This window comes from Tachypleus tridentatus, chromosome 9 (assembly GCF_004210375.1).
Source record: "Tachypleus tridentatus isolate NWPU-2018 chromosome 9, ASM421037v1, whole genome shotgun sequence".
In the NCBI taxonomy this organism is placed as follows: domain Eukaryota; kingdom Metazoa; phylum Arthropoda; class Merostomata; order Xiphosura; family Limulidae; genus Tachypleus; species Tachypleus tridentatus.
This window is the reverse complement of record NC_134833.1, coordinates 47,401,535-47,415,077: the sequence shown is the minus strand read 5'-3', so window position 1 is coordinate 47,415,077 and position 13,543 is coordinate 47,401,535. Positions and strand designations below refer to the sequence as shown.

General features: G+C 34.0%; 1 protein-coding gene across 12 annotated transcripts in view; it reads left to right on the top strand.

The window, feature by feature from the left end:
• The window catches only part of Ppox (protoporphyrinogen oxidase), a 99,359-nt gene that overhangs the window by 40,007 nt on the left and 45,809 nt on the right, over positions 1-13,543 (top strand). For all 12 annotated transcript variants that reach the window (XM_076454190.1, XM_076454183.1, XM_076454182.1 and 9 more), the window contains one exon: positions 4,143-4,290. In XM_076454190.1, coding sequence (XP_076310305.1) covers positions 4,143-4,290 — 148 coding nt within the window. The remainder of the gene's footprint in view (positions 1-4,142; positions 4,291-13,543) is intronic.

Here is a 13,543-nt window from a genome sequence, read left to right as displayed (position 1 = left end):
ATTTCCTCGTAAAATTTCATTTCAGTTGGGTCTGTTATAAAAGCTTGTGTGATGTGTCCACATGTTTTATGAAGCAAACCAGTTACTTATATAGACTCACTAAAATAAAAAAATAAAGACCTTATTTTATAACTTTTTTTCTACTTTTCTTCCTTAATGGAGAAATGGTACTTCTTTCATTTTTAATAATGTATGTTAATTTTTTACAATTATTACTATCAACAAAACAATTTATTAATGAAATTTTTAAAATAATGGTTGAGTGAGTTTTCCTAGTGTAGAATCATTGTGATATTTCTGAAGAAAAGGGTTTTGAAAATCCAAGCATAATCTGTAAATTGCAAGTTCGTCATATATAGTTCACTTCATACACATTTGCAGGAATTTTGTGGTAACCCAATCTCCTTAAGTCACACGAGTATTATTCTTTCTTCAATATGAGTATAAAGTGATAAAAACATCCGAAATCATGAAACCAAAAATAATCAAATGGAAAAGTTCTTTTCCCAGAGGAATTCTGAAACTTTCAAAAAGAAATGTCAGAATGTAAGTTACTGAAAGAAAGAAGAACAAGAAGAGATGAACTTGCTTATCAAATTATGAGACAAAATCCAGTTAGAAAGCAGAATAAGTTTTGTAACAGAGAAGCACACCATTCAGCTCCACAAGATCTTAACTAAACAGCTGGCAATAGATGAAGCTGCAGTAAAAGTTTTAAATTGATAACTTGCATGGCATTTTGCACAAGAGTATGCAAAAACTTTTGTCAAATTGAGAAGTATTTATTGAGTAACTTTGCACATGTGGTTTAGACCATATTTGATACCTAATTATAAGTTGTAATGATCTATAGTTCTGGACTTTTGATGCATAGGAAGAAATTTAGTCAAAATTTGAAATTTTATATCTTGTGCATTTCTCAATGGATTTCCTTAAAACCTGGTATGTGAGGGAAGGATCCAATAAAGCACATCCACTGAATGTGTGTGGTAGTGAAGATTATTACAGTCTGAGTTACAGAAAGTGGAAAACAATTAAACTGTCACTCCTGTTAATAACATGCTGGTTCTTTTGGTTGAATGACACGTATCGTTCCAAGAAGTTTGAAAGAAATTCAGTTTAAGCATGTGTCTCAAGCTAGGAGGTGCTAAGTTTTAAATAATTTTACCAGCATAATGTGGTTTTCTTTTGGGTTTTTTTTTTTAATGCATTTATAGTTGTTTTTTTTAAGGTTGGAAAGGTGATTATTACATGTGGGGATAAATATACAGTTAGGAACATTTTTAAAGACCAATTTGAAAGCTGTCTTTTGCCAAACTGTTCGAATATTCCTTTCTTTATGAGTGAAAACTTCCAAAAGCTGTTACTTTATTTGACCTTTGATTGGAGTACATTTTTTTGGTTGAGAAAGTCAATGTGTGTAGTGATGGCAAAATTCTTCAAACTTGTGTCTGAAGTGAATGATGAATTTAGGCTACAAACCTCAACAGTTTGTTTGTCTCTCACAGTGATCACATAACATTATGTATTGATCATGTACTAACTGCAAAGTCAGTTCCCATTTTTATGTCTCATGCATTCAAATAATAAAATGGAAAAGAGATTGTGATTGCATTGCATGGCACTTAATAACAGCAAGCATTCCAAATTTAATGAAGCTTCAGAATACGTTCACTGTAGGTTTTTACAATTTTTAAGCTCAGTCTGTCAATAATAGTACAAAGTGGCATCCTTCTTGATGACGAGAAACCCACTTGAAATAAAAATGTATCTTATAATGGTTGGTATGGGTATTAATACCTTTACTGATAAGGAGAGAACAATATTTCAACCTTCCTAGGTTATCTTGAGGTTAAGAAAGTGACATCATCAACTTTACTGTACATGATCAGAACTGGGCTAAGTGTGTGCTATAATTATTGGTGATTCCCAATTTTGACAGGATTGATGAGATAGTAATATTATGTTCTTTTTTTAATTTTTGGCTACTGCAGTCCTTAAAGTTGGATTCAGAAGTCTCTGCCCTAACATTTACAAATAGTGTACATGCAGTAGGGTATTCTCCAAACAACTTACAACTTGCATTTGTTTTTTGGAAAGTGTTGATAAAATAACTTTTTATGCATCTGTCAAATTTGTGAGCTTTGATGTAGGCTTGGTGTCATATATAATAAAAAATTCAAGTAGTATTTTAATTGAAACTAGTGGTTGTCATCATCATAAAATTTTAAGTATTCACTATATTTCAAATTTTATATATTCTATTATGCTGATGACATTCTTATCAATAAAAGTGCATTTATTTTGAATATACACATTCATAATGATGACTTTTGTGGATTACATGTGATTAACAAGTGTTCATAAATTTGAGAAGGTCCATTCATGATTAAGAAATGATTAGTCAGTGAGTTAGTGTGTGTGGAGTTAAACTGTTAATAGGCCTTTTGATTTAGGGGGCCATTTGGGCAAATTAACAGACATGTTTTATGGGCCCTCTGGCATTTCTGGGGATCATTGGCTTCTGTACCTCCATTAATTTCCAGCCCTGTGTAATGAATTCAGTTCTATGGATCTTGCTGAATACCAATTTTCATATCCATATTTTTGAAACATCCCAAAATCCAGGTTTCCTTCAACAGAAGTTGTCTTATTTTTCATAAATTCTAACCAAAGATATTGTGATAGAAACAGTGTTATCAGCATTCCATGTTACTACATAGTTGATTTTACTCCACATGTTTCATTCATTACAGACTCAGGACTCACAACATTTTCTTTTCTGTACTTTTTGCTGAGTCTGCCTGGTCTTTGAATAATACTGACTAACTGTTCCCACAACCTGCCTTTGTTTCTGGTGCTTCTGTTTCTGACAAGGATTGGGTGACAACCACCTTTATCATTTTTTACCCTGATAACTTAGGTGATATTTCTTCTCTGACTCCAGTAGTTTACACTGGTTCTTGGGTGTGCTTTTTACATGCACCTGAGAAAAGGAATCATAATGTTTTCTCCATGTGTTTAGTTAATATAGAAATTTTAAAATTTTTCATTTAGATAGTTTTACTATGCAATTTTAGCTTAATCATATGGTCCAAAAACCACTGCAGCTGCCTTGTTCCAGTTGATTTGTATATTTTCTTCTTTATAGAGAATAATATCTTCTGTTTGAAGGGATATTGCAGTATATTTAACTTAAGGTCATTGACTACAATATCCTTTGCTGGCCCAAGTGTACAATAGCTGTGTGTTAAAGCTAACATATGCTATGAGAAAATGACCAATTATTTAGAGATGCTGTTATAAACACAAAGAATCCAGGGTTTCTTGATTGAGTATGAAATCTTGGTTCTTGATAGTTTTGCTTGGTTTTTCTTGTATCTAGTCCATTGGATATATGGAGGACTTATGATCTGTTCATTAATCCATTAGAAGTAATTGTCTGTTCTGGTACATAATGGTTTTATTGTTATTTCTGTAAAAAGGATTGTTTTCCTTATCTATCAGCTATGTTCAATCTATTTATTTCTCATATAACTTAAATCTCGGTTGAGGTTACAGTTTCAGATAAATTTTAATTTTATTGTTTGACCCTGCTTACTTAGGATTCTTTCAGTTTATATTTTGTATTAACTGTCCGGATGATGAATGTATGAGGTCCCCCCTCTAGTGGTTGATGTACTTCAAAAGTTTTCCTTCTTGTCACTATATTCTTAGAAAGGATCTCATCTTTTTAAGTTATTTTTGTATACTGGTCCATGTATCACTTAGTGAATGTGGAATACTAGCTATGTGTGGAGATGAGTAAAATGTTCCAGTGTGTTACTTCCATTTTGTCAGGAATGAGCTATTTATATGCACTAACTACTCAAGGAGGATATTGTGCATGGAGAATATGTTGTCCTTTAACTTTAATACTGCTTTTATTATATAGTAATACAGTGCATGTTACTACATGAAGGATTGGAGTTTTGTTAAAAGGTTTGACACAACCGATAGTGACACAAGATAACTGTTGTCAGGGAAAGTTAGTATTTGCTTGAAATACATTTTCAAGTAAGGAAAATGTTAACTTTGAATAACTCTGAGTAAAAATATTAAATTTTTTGTTACTGCTTTTCTTATCCATATTTATTCTTAAGATAGCTGAGTACATTTTGGATCCTGTATGTCGAGGTATAGTGGCAGGAGATTCAAGGGAAATCAGTGTTCGATCCCTTTTTGGAAACCTTTTTCAAGGAGAGCAGGAACATGGCTCTGTTGTGAAGGGACAGCTAAAGCAGATGAAAGGTAATTTGAGATTGTAGACTGTAAATTATAATTTGTATTTAATATTACTTTTAGAGAAAAATTATGTGCACAATTGTACAAGTCCAGTTGGAAATGTTTATTTCTACATTAGATTTCTATAATGCTGCTTCAAAGAAATCGAGGTGGTGAATGTTAAATAATAAATTCTTTATGCAGTTTTTCAAAAGCATTCTAATATTTATGCTGTAAGCATTTTCAAATTCCAAGATGAGTAAGATAATTCTAAATAATAAAGATTCCTGTTGCTAAAGGTATTTTAACTCTCTTGCTACAAGACTAGGTCAATCAGATTGACCAGTCTTGTGGCCACTTTGTACTCATTTTATTTTCCATACCATAACCTTTAATACAATATGTGTATCTTCACAGAATTTGACAGTCTTTTGGTAAACCTTACAAGTGTTTTGTACACAATAAATCAGATTTTTTAGATGAAGCATTTTTACTAAAAGTTTGTCTGTGAATATATGTAGTCTTTTTACTATTTCAGTTCGGAAGTGATTACCATGTTAAGATTGAAAATACTTTCCCATTCTCAAAAATCTCAAATTTTATTTGTGCAATGATTAAAAACTCTTAAATAAATTTTAAAACATCACACTGTCAGTGATTTTATTTATTGTGAGATGAAGGCATATATTTGGTTTGGTGGTATTCCTCTGGGAGGGCTCTGAGGTTGCAAGAGAGGGAGATCCTTGACATTCTGGAGAGAATTTTGATTCATTTTTTCTTGTACTTTCTTTTACTCTGTTGAATTTTCAGTTCCCCTGTGGGACAGTGGTGAGTTTACAGACTTGAAATCTTGAAATCTATAGTTTGATTCCCTTTGGTGGGCACAACAGATAGCCGAATATGTGTTTGCTCTAGCAAAACAAAGATACCTGATTAAATGTTGTTCCAATTGACATAGTCTTTAAATGAAATAAAAAAAACAAAAATAAGACCAATTTGGGACAGCTGCCTCTAATGTATTTTCTTGACTTAGTCCTTTAAGGGTGTGGTATTTTGGGTCTTTCGTCAGTTGCTTTTAAGTCTAACATTGATAGTTGAAAGGTCTGGAAGCAAACAATTAATTTTCTCTCTATCCATGGGCGTTGTGGTTCATGCAGAAAGGTTTACTGCTCAGTTATGTGAAGGAATATCTATGCCTAATACAACATGCTTGTCATAACTACAATTTATCCTACCACAGCCATGTAGAAGCATATTCTGACTCTTAATTACTACATTTGCTCTTCAGATTTAGGTGTTCTAAGGTCAAGTTTGTAGTGAACCTACATATATACCCTGGTGAGCTACATCTATTGTTAGCATGTACATTGATTTGATTGTCAGCTTCAACATTCATCATTGTTGTCAGTTGCATCTTGAATTCCATCAGCTCCTATAGGGGGTCATATTTCCCACTTATTTGAGGGTTCTAACTCCACCATCAGTCATTCAGTAGATTTGCACCCAAAATAGAGTCTTTGTACATCAAAGAGTTCTGCTGCTCACTTGGATTGCTGCCTACGCTGTCAGTGATTACTGTATGCTTTTCAAGCCTGTTGGGGATCAGTGTAGAGCATATTTAAACTTATGGGAAAATTAATCACAGATCCAATGGCACTGCCAGTTCTTGGGTCAGGAGTAGTAATTCACTTCACATATTCTATAAGGTTTCTGTCTCCCACAAATCTTCAGGAATTGGAATTTAGTTCTAGGACTACCAGAGAGAGTCATTGTAGTTCTTCTGGGGATTTATTACCTTCAGTTGTTGGGTTTAAGAAGACAGGAGGTTGGTGTTCAGCCATCATTCTTTCTTATCTATATCAATACCTAATTTCCCAAAGGTTCCCATGTTAATAATTCATCAATCTGAGTTGACATTTGTTACTTGGGTTGTGAATGTCCAAGTGCATCATAGTTGGGTCCTATCTGCAGATATTCATAGTGGTAGTGTCCCACTACTATCACCATTTTTTTGTGCACAAGGATGAGGTAGTGCATTTCAAGGTTTTGACCTTTGGATTAACATCAGCTTCACATGGGTTTTGGTGAATCATACAAGTTTTCTCACCTTATTCCATAGCATTGTCACACACCATTCCAGTAAACAACTGATTACTACTAGCACTATCTCATCAATTGTGAGAACATTACACCCTGTAATAACCCTTTCAGAAACAAGGCAGGATTCATTTTGAGAGCTGAGGCATCTGTTCTTTCTCCAATTCAGTGTGTCATCAATATGTGTTTTTCTCTCATCATGTCTATCAGTCAGGCTCAGCTGACTCCCATCTGCCTCCATGTTATTGGAACAGAAAGACCAACTATTACTTGCTTTTTCTTCTCTTGCTGTACAGATGGTTCATTTTCTTCCATGAATGTGGGTAATACTTGAATACCTCATGCTTTTGGGACAAGAGCATAAGAGATTCTTTTAATTGTCTTTATGCAATCAAGGTATGGTAAATATTAATACATTGTCTTTCCCTTAGTCAGGATCATCCTTTTATCTTGAGGGGTTAAGTCTGGACACTATTAAGATGTGGTTCTTTCTGCCACCACCTTGTACAGAGTTTTATATCTTTATGAATGCATCACTTCAGGAATGTGGTACATATACCAACAGCCAGGAATTTTAAGGTCTATGCATTAGTGGCAAAAGGCAGGTTTTCATGGTTTGGGATTATTAATAGGAAAATCATCAGGCACTGTGACAATTCTGTGGTGGTGTCTTGTGTTTACCATCAAGAAGGCACTTGGTCATGAGCTCCTTGTTTTTAAATTGTGGACTACCTTTCTTGGGACCATTCTTATCACACCATCCTACTACCTTTCCATCTTCCACATCTGGTGATTGCAGTAGCACATCAGTTGTCTCAACCCCAACATATTCTAACAACTTAATCAGTGGTGTATTGCAAGATATGTTGGACTGGCTCTCTTTTTTGCAACATTGATTGGTGGATTGGCCTCTCGTTGGAACACCCAACTACTGGCTAATTGGTATCTAGTAGCTACCCTTTAGTCTTTGGGAAAAGAAAGATGCATTTCACCATGATTAGACAGGATTATAACACAAGGTACAAACTGTACTTTGTTCCAACCTTTTGGTGGGTCCTGTTAATAGAACAAGATTAGCATCTACATTCTTGTTTCTGCTTCCATGGTACTTTCTGAAATGTTGAGCTTTTCTACTTTTTCTTAGGCCATATATATGGAAGCAACTATGATCTGACATGGTACAACTGGTTATCCTGAAGTTCAAGTTTATGCATTCTTTTTGCATTGCATCAAGGTTTAGTTTCTAAAGGTTGCTCTGCACTTGTCATAGCCGTTGCTCAGTTCTGAGGTGGACATTTATCAATGGAAATGACACGCATTGGTAAAGGTGTATTGAGAGGAAGTTGAATCACTTCAATCAGAAATTTCAACCATAATTTGATTTTAACATGACCCTTTGGCATCTTTTACAGTCAACCTATATAAGGTGACCTTATCAGCTATTGTTCAAAACTCATGACAATATATTCTTCTAGTTTCTAATACTCTCCAGATCTTTCAAGTTGCTGTGGGTCTTTTGACACAACTAACAGTTTGAATTACCTCACTTTGATATTAAGGTTACATAACATACCTTTCATTCAACACCTCTTTGTGATTTAACTCTCATATGTCATGTATCATCTTTACTTGAAGGTTTATTATTAATTGCTTTTGGCCTACAGCCATCAAAGGTCAGTGTGGTTTGCATTGTTTGTCCATAGCCCACTTTACCCCCATTCTACCTACATCCTGAGACAATGCCTTTTTACTGAAGATACTGTCTGACAGGGAAGGGAATAAATCCTTTTCACCAGTTCATCTGATCACTTTTATGAGTGATCAGATTTCATTCATTGTCATGTTTAGTGAGGGTTTTGAAGGTTTTGTTGCCTACACTAATACCTTTAGAGTTTCTAGCTAATAACTTTTTATTCTGGGCTCTCTTAGAAGGCAAGAAATCTTATGAAATTCATGTCTAATAAATTTCATTATTTTCTCACATGACTATGACCTTAGTAACCTGGTTGAATTGCCAATTGAATGACATTAAGTGGACTGGTATGTGAACCTCCTAAAATAGTTTTATCTCACATTATTTGCATGATCTGGCAGTCTCTTCATCTCAGGTTTTTGTCTACCTCCTGTAGTTTTCTTAACCATTTCTGCTAGATTATACAAATAGGTGAGTATTTTTATTGCTACCATTCATGGTCCCTTACATCATTTTTACAAGATCCCATTCTATAGCGAGTGTTGCTCAGGCAGGTGTACGTTTATTGAATTAGATCCACACTGGCAAACACAAATTCAATATACTTTATTTTGATTGCAACAGGCTCTGTAGAAAGGAGGTTTTCCATAAGACCACCTAGAAGCTGACTGGATGGTATAACTATATTATGTTGGACTGGCATGCCACTCATGGACTGTTATGAGTAGAGTATCAGGAGATCCAGCCAATCATTGGATTGAATAAATTGGGGTTGGTTTTACTTCTACAAATTTAGGGAACTTGGCTCATCTATTGCACTGTTTCTCAGGATTCTCTGATTTACACTACCCTCCAGATTCTACTAGTGGAACATGGAAGTCCTTATCACACATGGTTTCTAGCCACTAGGAAAATGAAAAGGTTGTTTTTTTTCCTTCAAAGTGTTAGAGTGAATTCCTCCTCTCTTAGAGAAGAGTGTGAAGTTGGAACCCTTCTACATGGGTCCTTGGATGTTTTTTTCCAAGATGTAGGTAGTTGAGGCACCAGCCTTTGTGGGAGCCTACTTGTGATGTTAGTTCAAACTTGATGCTCAGCTGTCCAGCTGGATTGTGCGTGGTCCATATTTTTAATCAGTGTTGGCTCAGTACATTGTTCATGGAAGAAGGTCCATTGTCTCCTCATCATTCTGAAAACAGAATGGTCTATTCATGGTCTTTTGATAGGCACAGCCTGTTCCACATTCTGGGGCAAGTGGAATTTATCTTGCCCACTCATTCAGGATGTGAAAATGAAAGTTCATAATTCTAGACAGGATGAATTTTGTTTCCTTAAGTTGAGTAAAGCACTCAATATCCCATCATTTTGAGCCTGGAGTGATCCTTTTCAGACCCTATCTGCTTGCTTACATTCTCACTATAATTCTGGTAGTTCATGATACATCACTCTATGGCTACAAGTTGAGATTCATTCATATGTATGTGTGTATGTGTGAGCATATGTTTGCATATTGCTGTCCAACTGCCATGCCCACCAACATGGAATATAGGGATTATGATACTATAATTCTAACCCAGAGTAGTGGAATGTTTGCTCTCTGATTAGGATCTGACCAGTAGTGATAACAAATCATGTAAAATTCTTCCCATAGTACATAAATTAAGTTCCAGGTGAAGAGCATACTTGTGGATATAGTGCAGTTCCCCCACTAGGATGCCAATCTTGTATTTGCACACCCATAATCTATGCAAATATTTTCTGTATGGATAATGTTCTCTTCTGCCCTTCTATCTTCTCAGAGTGGGAGTCTAGCTATAAGTGTCAGCAGATCTTAAGTATGTTTTGGATGGTAATATTTTATTAAAATGAAAATGTATTTTCAATAATACTTTCCTCCTTTCACACTCTCCTGCTCTGTTTCTCCTCTAAGAGCTGGTATTAGTTACTGGGATTGAGTCAGTCTCAAAAAATAATAAGTGATAACATTAACTGCTCTCTAACATTCAGAGCAGTCAACTAATCCTGCAGCACAAAATTGTATTAATATGACACAAAACTACGTAGTGGCAGTAGTTATAAACTGAAGTGAAATTTACATCCCTGCTACTGGATTCACATTATATGAAGTGGATTATAAAAACATTTAAAAATTTTGCACCATTTAATCACAGTATGTGAAACAAATTGCACTCATGTCATTACTCTAGGGAAACCTACATGAACTGGTTTTTCTCAAAGGGATACGACATCAACCATACTGTCACACTAAGTCTGGTATGAAACAGAAGATTGTCTATGCAAAAGGCTGTCAGAGCAGTACTTTCTGTGAACCATAATTCTAGAGTGTTATTAGTGATTGAATTATGGCTTGAACATAATGAAATATTGTAGGTTAGACATTTAAGGGCTATATTAAAATTGTACAATTACACCCTTAATATCACATGTATCACATAAAAATGTTCGCAGAATAATATAAAATACAAGAGTTCAAGCAGAAAAATTGTTTCATTACACCAGTCTTAAGTGCAGGTGATATCAAAATAAGTTTAAAATAGTTACTATTAGAAAATTAAGTAAAGAAAATTACAGTATCTTATTTATTTTAAATAATATCTGACCATTATTATAAAAAAAATACATAAAAATTACTTTGGGAAATAAGGTTAATTGAGCTTCAGGTTTAGCTATAGTAATATACAAAACAAAAGCTCTTTACTTATGTTAGTATTTTTCTTTACACCTGTAAGTTGTATTTGTGTGCAAAACAAGAGTAGTAGCAGTTGTAAGACTGATACAAAACTAAATGTCTTCTATACATATTTTATAATGTTTGAGTAAAAACAAAACAAACAAAAAATGTATTTCTCATTATTTTAGCCCTCTGTTCATTGAATGGATCAGATTGACCTTCCTCTTATCTGTTAATATTTACATAGTAATGTTCATTAAATTTAATATATGGATCTTCATGAAATTTGCTAACTTTTTGTACACATTACAAGTCTATAGTACACGGAGAAGTTCAATATTGAATATTCTTTACTAAAGTCTTTACTGAGCGAGTCTGAATGCAAGGTGATTTTAACGGTGAGAGCAAAATAATTATTGCCATCTTACAGTTTTTGTATTTCATGACCTAATGTTTAGGGACGGTAAGGGATCTGTTGGTCAATTTCAGCTGTCCCACCTTCTAAAGCCAAACTAAAACTATAAAATAAATAAATTAAAGCCAGCCCTTATCATTCATATGTTTATTGAGCTTTCTTTTAAGCTCACTCAAATTTACTGCCTCAACAACATCTGAGGACAATCTATTCCATAGGCCAACCATCCCATTTGAAAAATAAAATTGTCTTAACTGAAAATGGCTTCAACTTTGCCTAAATCTATATTTATCTCCCCTAGTTTTATAATTCTCACTGTTAAGTATGAAAATTGTTGATACTTCAACATTATCAATTCCTTTTACAATCTTAACATTTCAGTCAGATCCCCTTTAATCTCTCTCTCTTTTTTTTTTTTGAAGAGAAAACAATTTTAAGGATCTTAAACTCTCCTCTTATGTTAGAACCCTTCCATCCCAGGTACAATTTTAGTAACCCTCCTCAGAACCTTTTCTAACAATTCAATGTCTTTCATAAGGTAAGGAGCTTAATTCTGAACATAATACTCTAAATGTGGCATTACTGGTGACATATACAATGAAATTATAACCTCTTTAAACTTATATTCAACATTTCTGTAGATACAACCTAAATTCCTTGTTGCCCTACCACTAGCAACAGCACACTGCTTGTATGGCTTAAGGGCCATTACACCAAGGTCCATCTTTTTCATTTTAGGGTTATTCTCATCCAAATTATAATTCAAATTATAATAACTCAAATGCAGTATCTTACTTTCAATTAAAACTTAATCTACCATTTGCTTTCCCAGCTCATTATCTAAATTCTTTTGTAAAGCAGCATCATCCTCTTCACAGCCAACAACACCCAAGACTTTGATATCATCAGCAAATTTAAGTAGTTTATTAACCATTCTTTCATGTATGTCATTAATATAAACAAAAAAGAACAATAGTCCTTGGACTGAACTCTAAGGTACACCACTTACAACATTAATCCTGTTTGACTTAGCTATATTTATAACAATTCTCTGCTTTTTTACATCAAGCTACTCTTCTATTCAGTTAATTAACTTACTCCCCTCATCTATAGAGATGAGTTTCTTTACAAGCTCTTTATAGGCACTTTATCAAATTCTTTTTAAAAATCCAGGTACACCAAATCTACACCCTGACCCTCATCTACATTTCCAGTAACATTTTCAAAGTATGTAAAAATATTTGTAAGGCAATGTTTCCTTTAGTGACTTTGTATTGACTATCCGATAAAATTCTAAACTTGGTTAAATTACTTTGCAAATTATTTTTTATCAGTCTTTCCAAAGCTTTCTTCTGATTAACATTTATGTATGTAAGCTGCAGTTATCTCTAATGAGATGTAGCTCTCATCAGACCAGTCCAGTATTTCCTGTTCTTAGCATACCACATATTTCTGATTCCTGTTTATGCCACCATATTATCCCTCCATCTTCTTTTTTGCCTTCCCTCAGATCCTTTCCCTATCTAAGGTTGCAATTTCATTGTTCTTAATGTACACCTACTATTGGAATACGTTGCTACATACCCAGCCCATTTTCATTTAGTTTTAGAATCATCCTTTCTGCATCTATTATTTTATTTTATTTTACTTATTCTGTCATTTATCCATCTGTCTTGTAGTGTTACATTAATTATTTTGTTTCCATAATTCTTTGTGTGGTGTCTTTTTTTGTTAGTAGTGCCCATGTTTGACTGCCATACATTTTTTTTTCAAAGTAATGGGATATCTTGATTCTCTAAAATTTCTTTATAGATTCCAGATCGTTTTCTGTGTTACCTTTGTTCCTACAATAATTTCTTCCCTTGTTGTATTTTCCAATTTGAGCATTTGTCCTAGATAGTTGAACTTTGACACTATTTCTTCATTCTCAATTTTGATGGTATCTGTGTTATGATAGTTGGTCATATATCTGGTTTTTTCCCTCTTATCAATTTTTAATCCTACTTTTTCACTACTGGCATTCAAACTGTTCAATAGGGTTTTCATCTTTTTTGTTGAATTTTTGACAAGAACTATACCATCTGCAAACATAGATTTCTTAATGTTTCACCATCTGTTTTTATACCTTCATGCTCTCAGTTTGTCTGTTGTTTTAAACAGTTTCAGAGATATTAAATTATCCTGTCTTTATCACTGCCCAGTGCATCAATGAAGGGCAAAATCCTGTCAGAGCATGAGAACTGAATGAGATGGTTGTGCTCAAAGCCACATAGAGCATTCTTCAAATGGAAGAAAGCTGGTTCTGCTTTGACATCTCTGGTCTAAATGTTGTGCAACAGCAAAAATACATCTTAATAAAGGTGGTATCACGAATTAACTTCTAGGA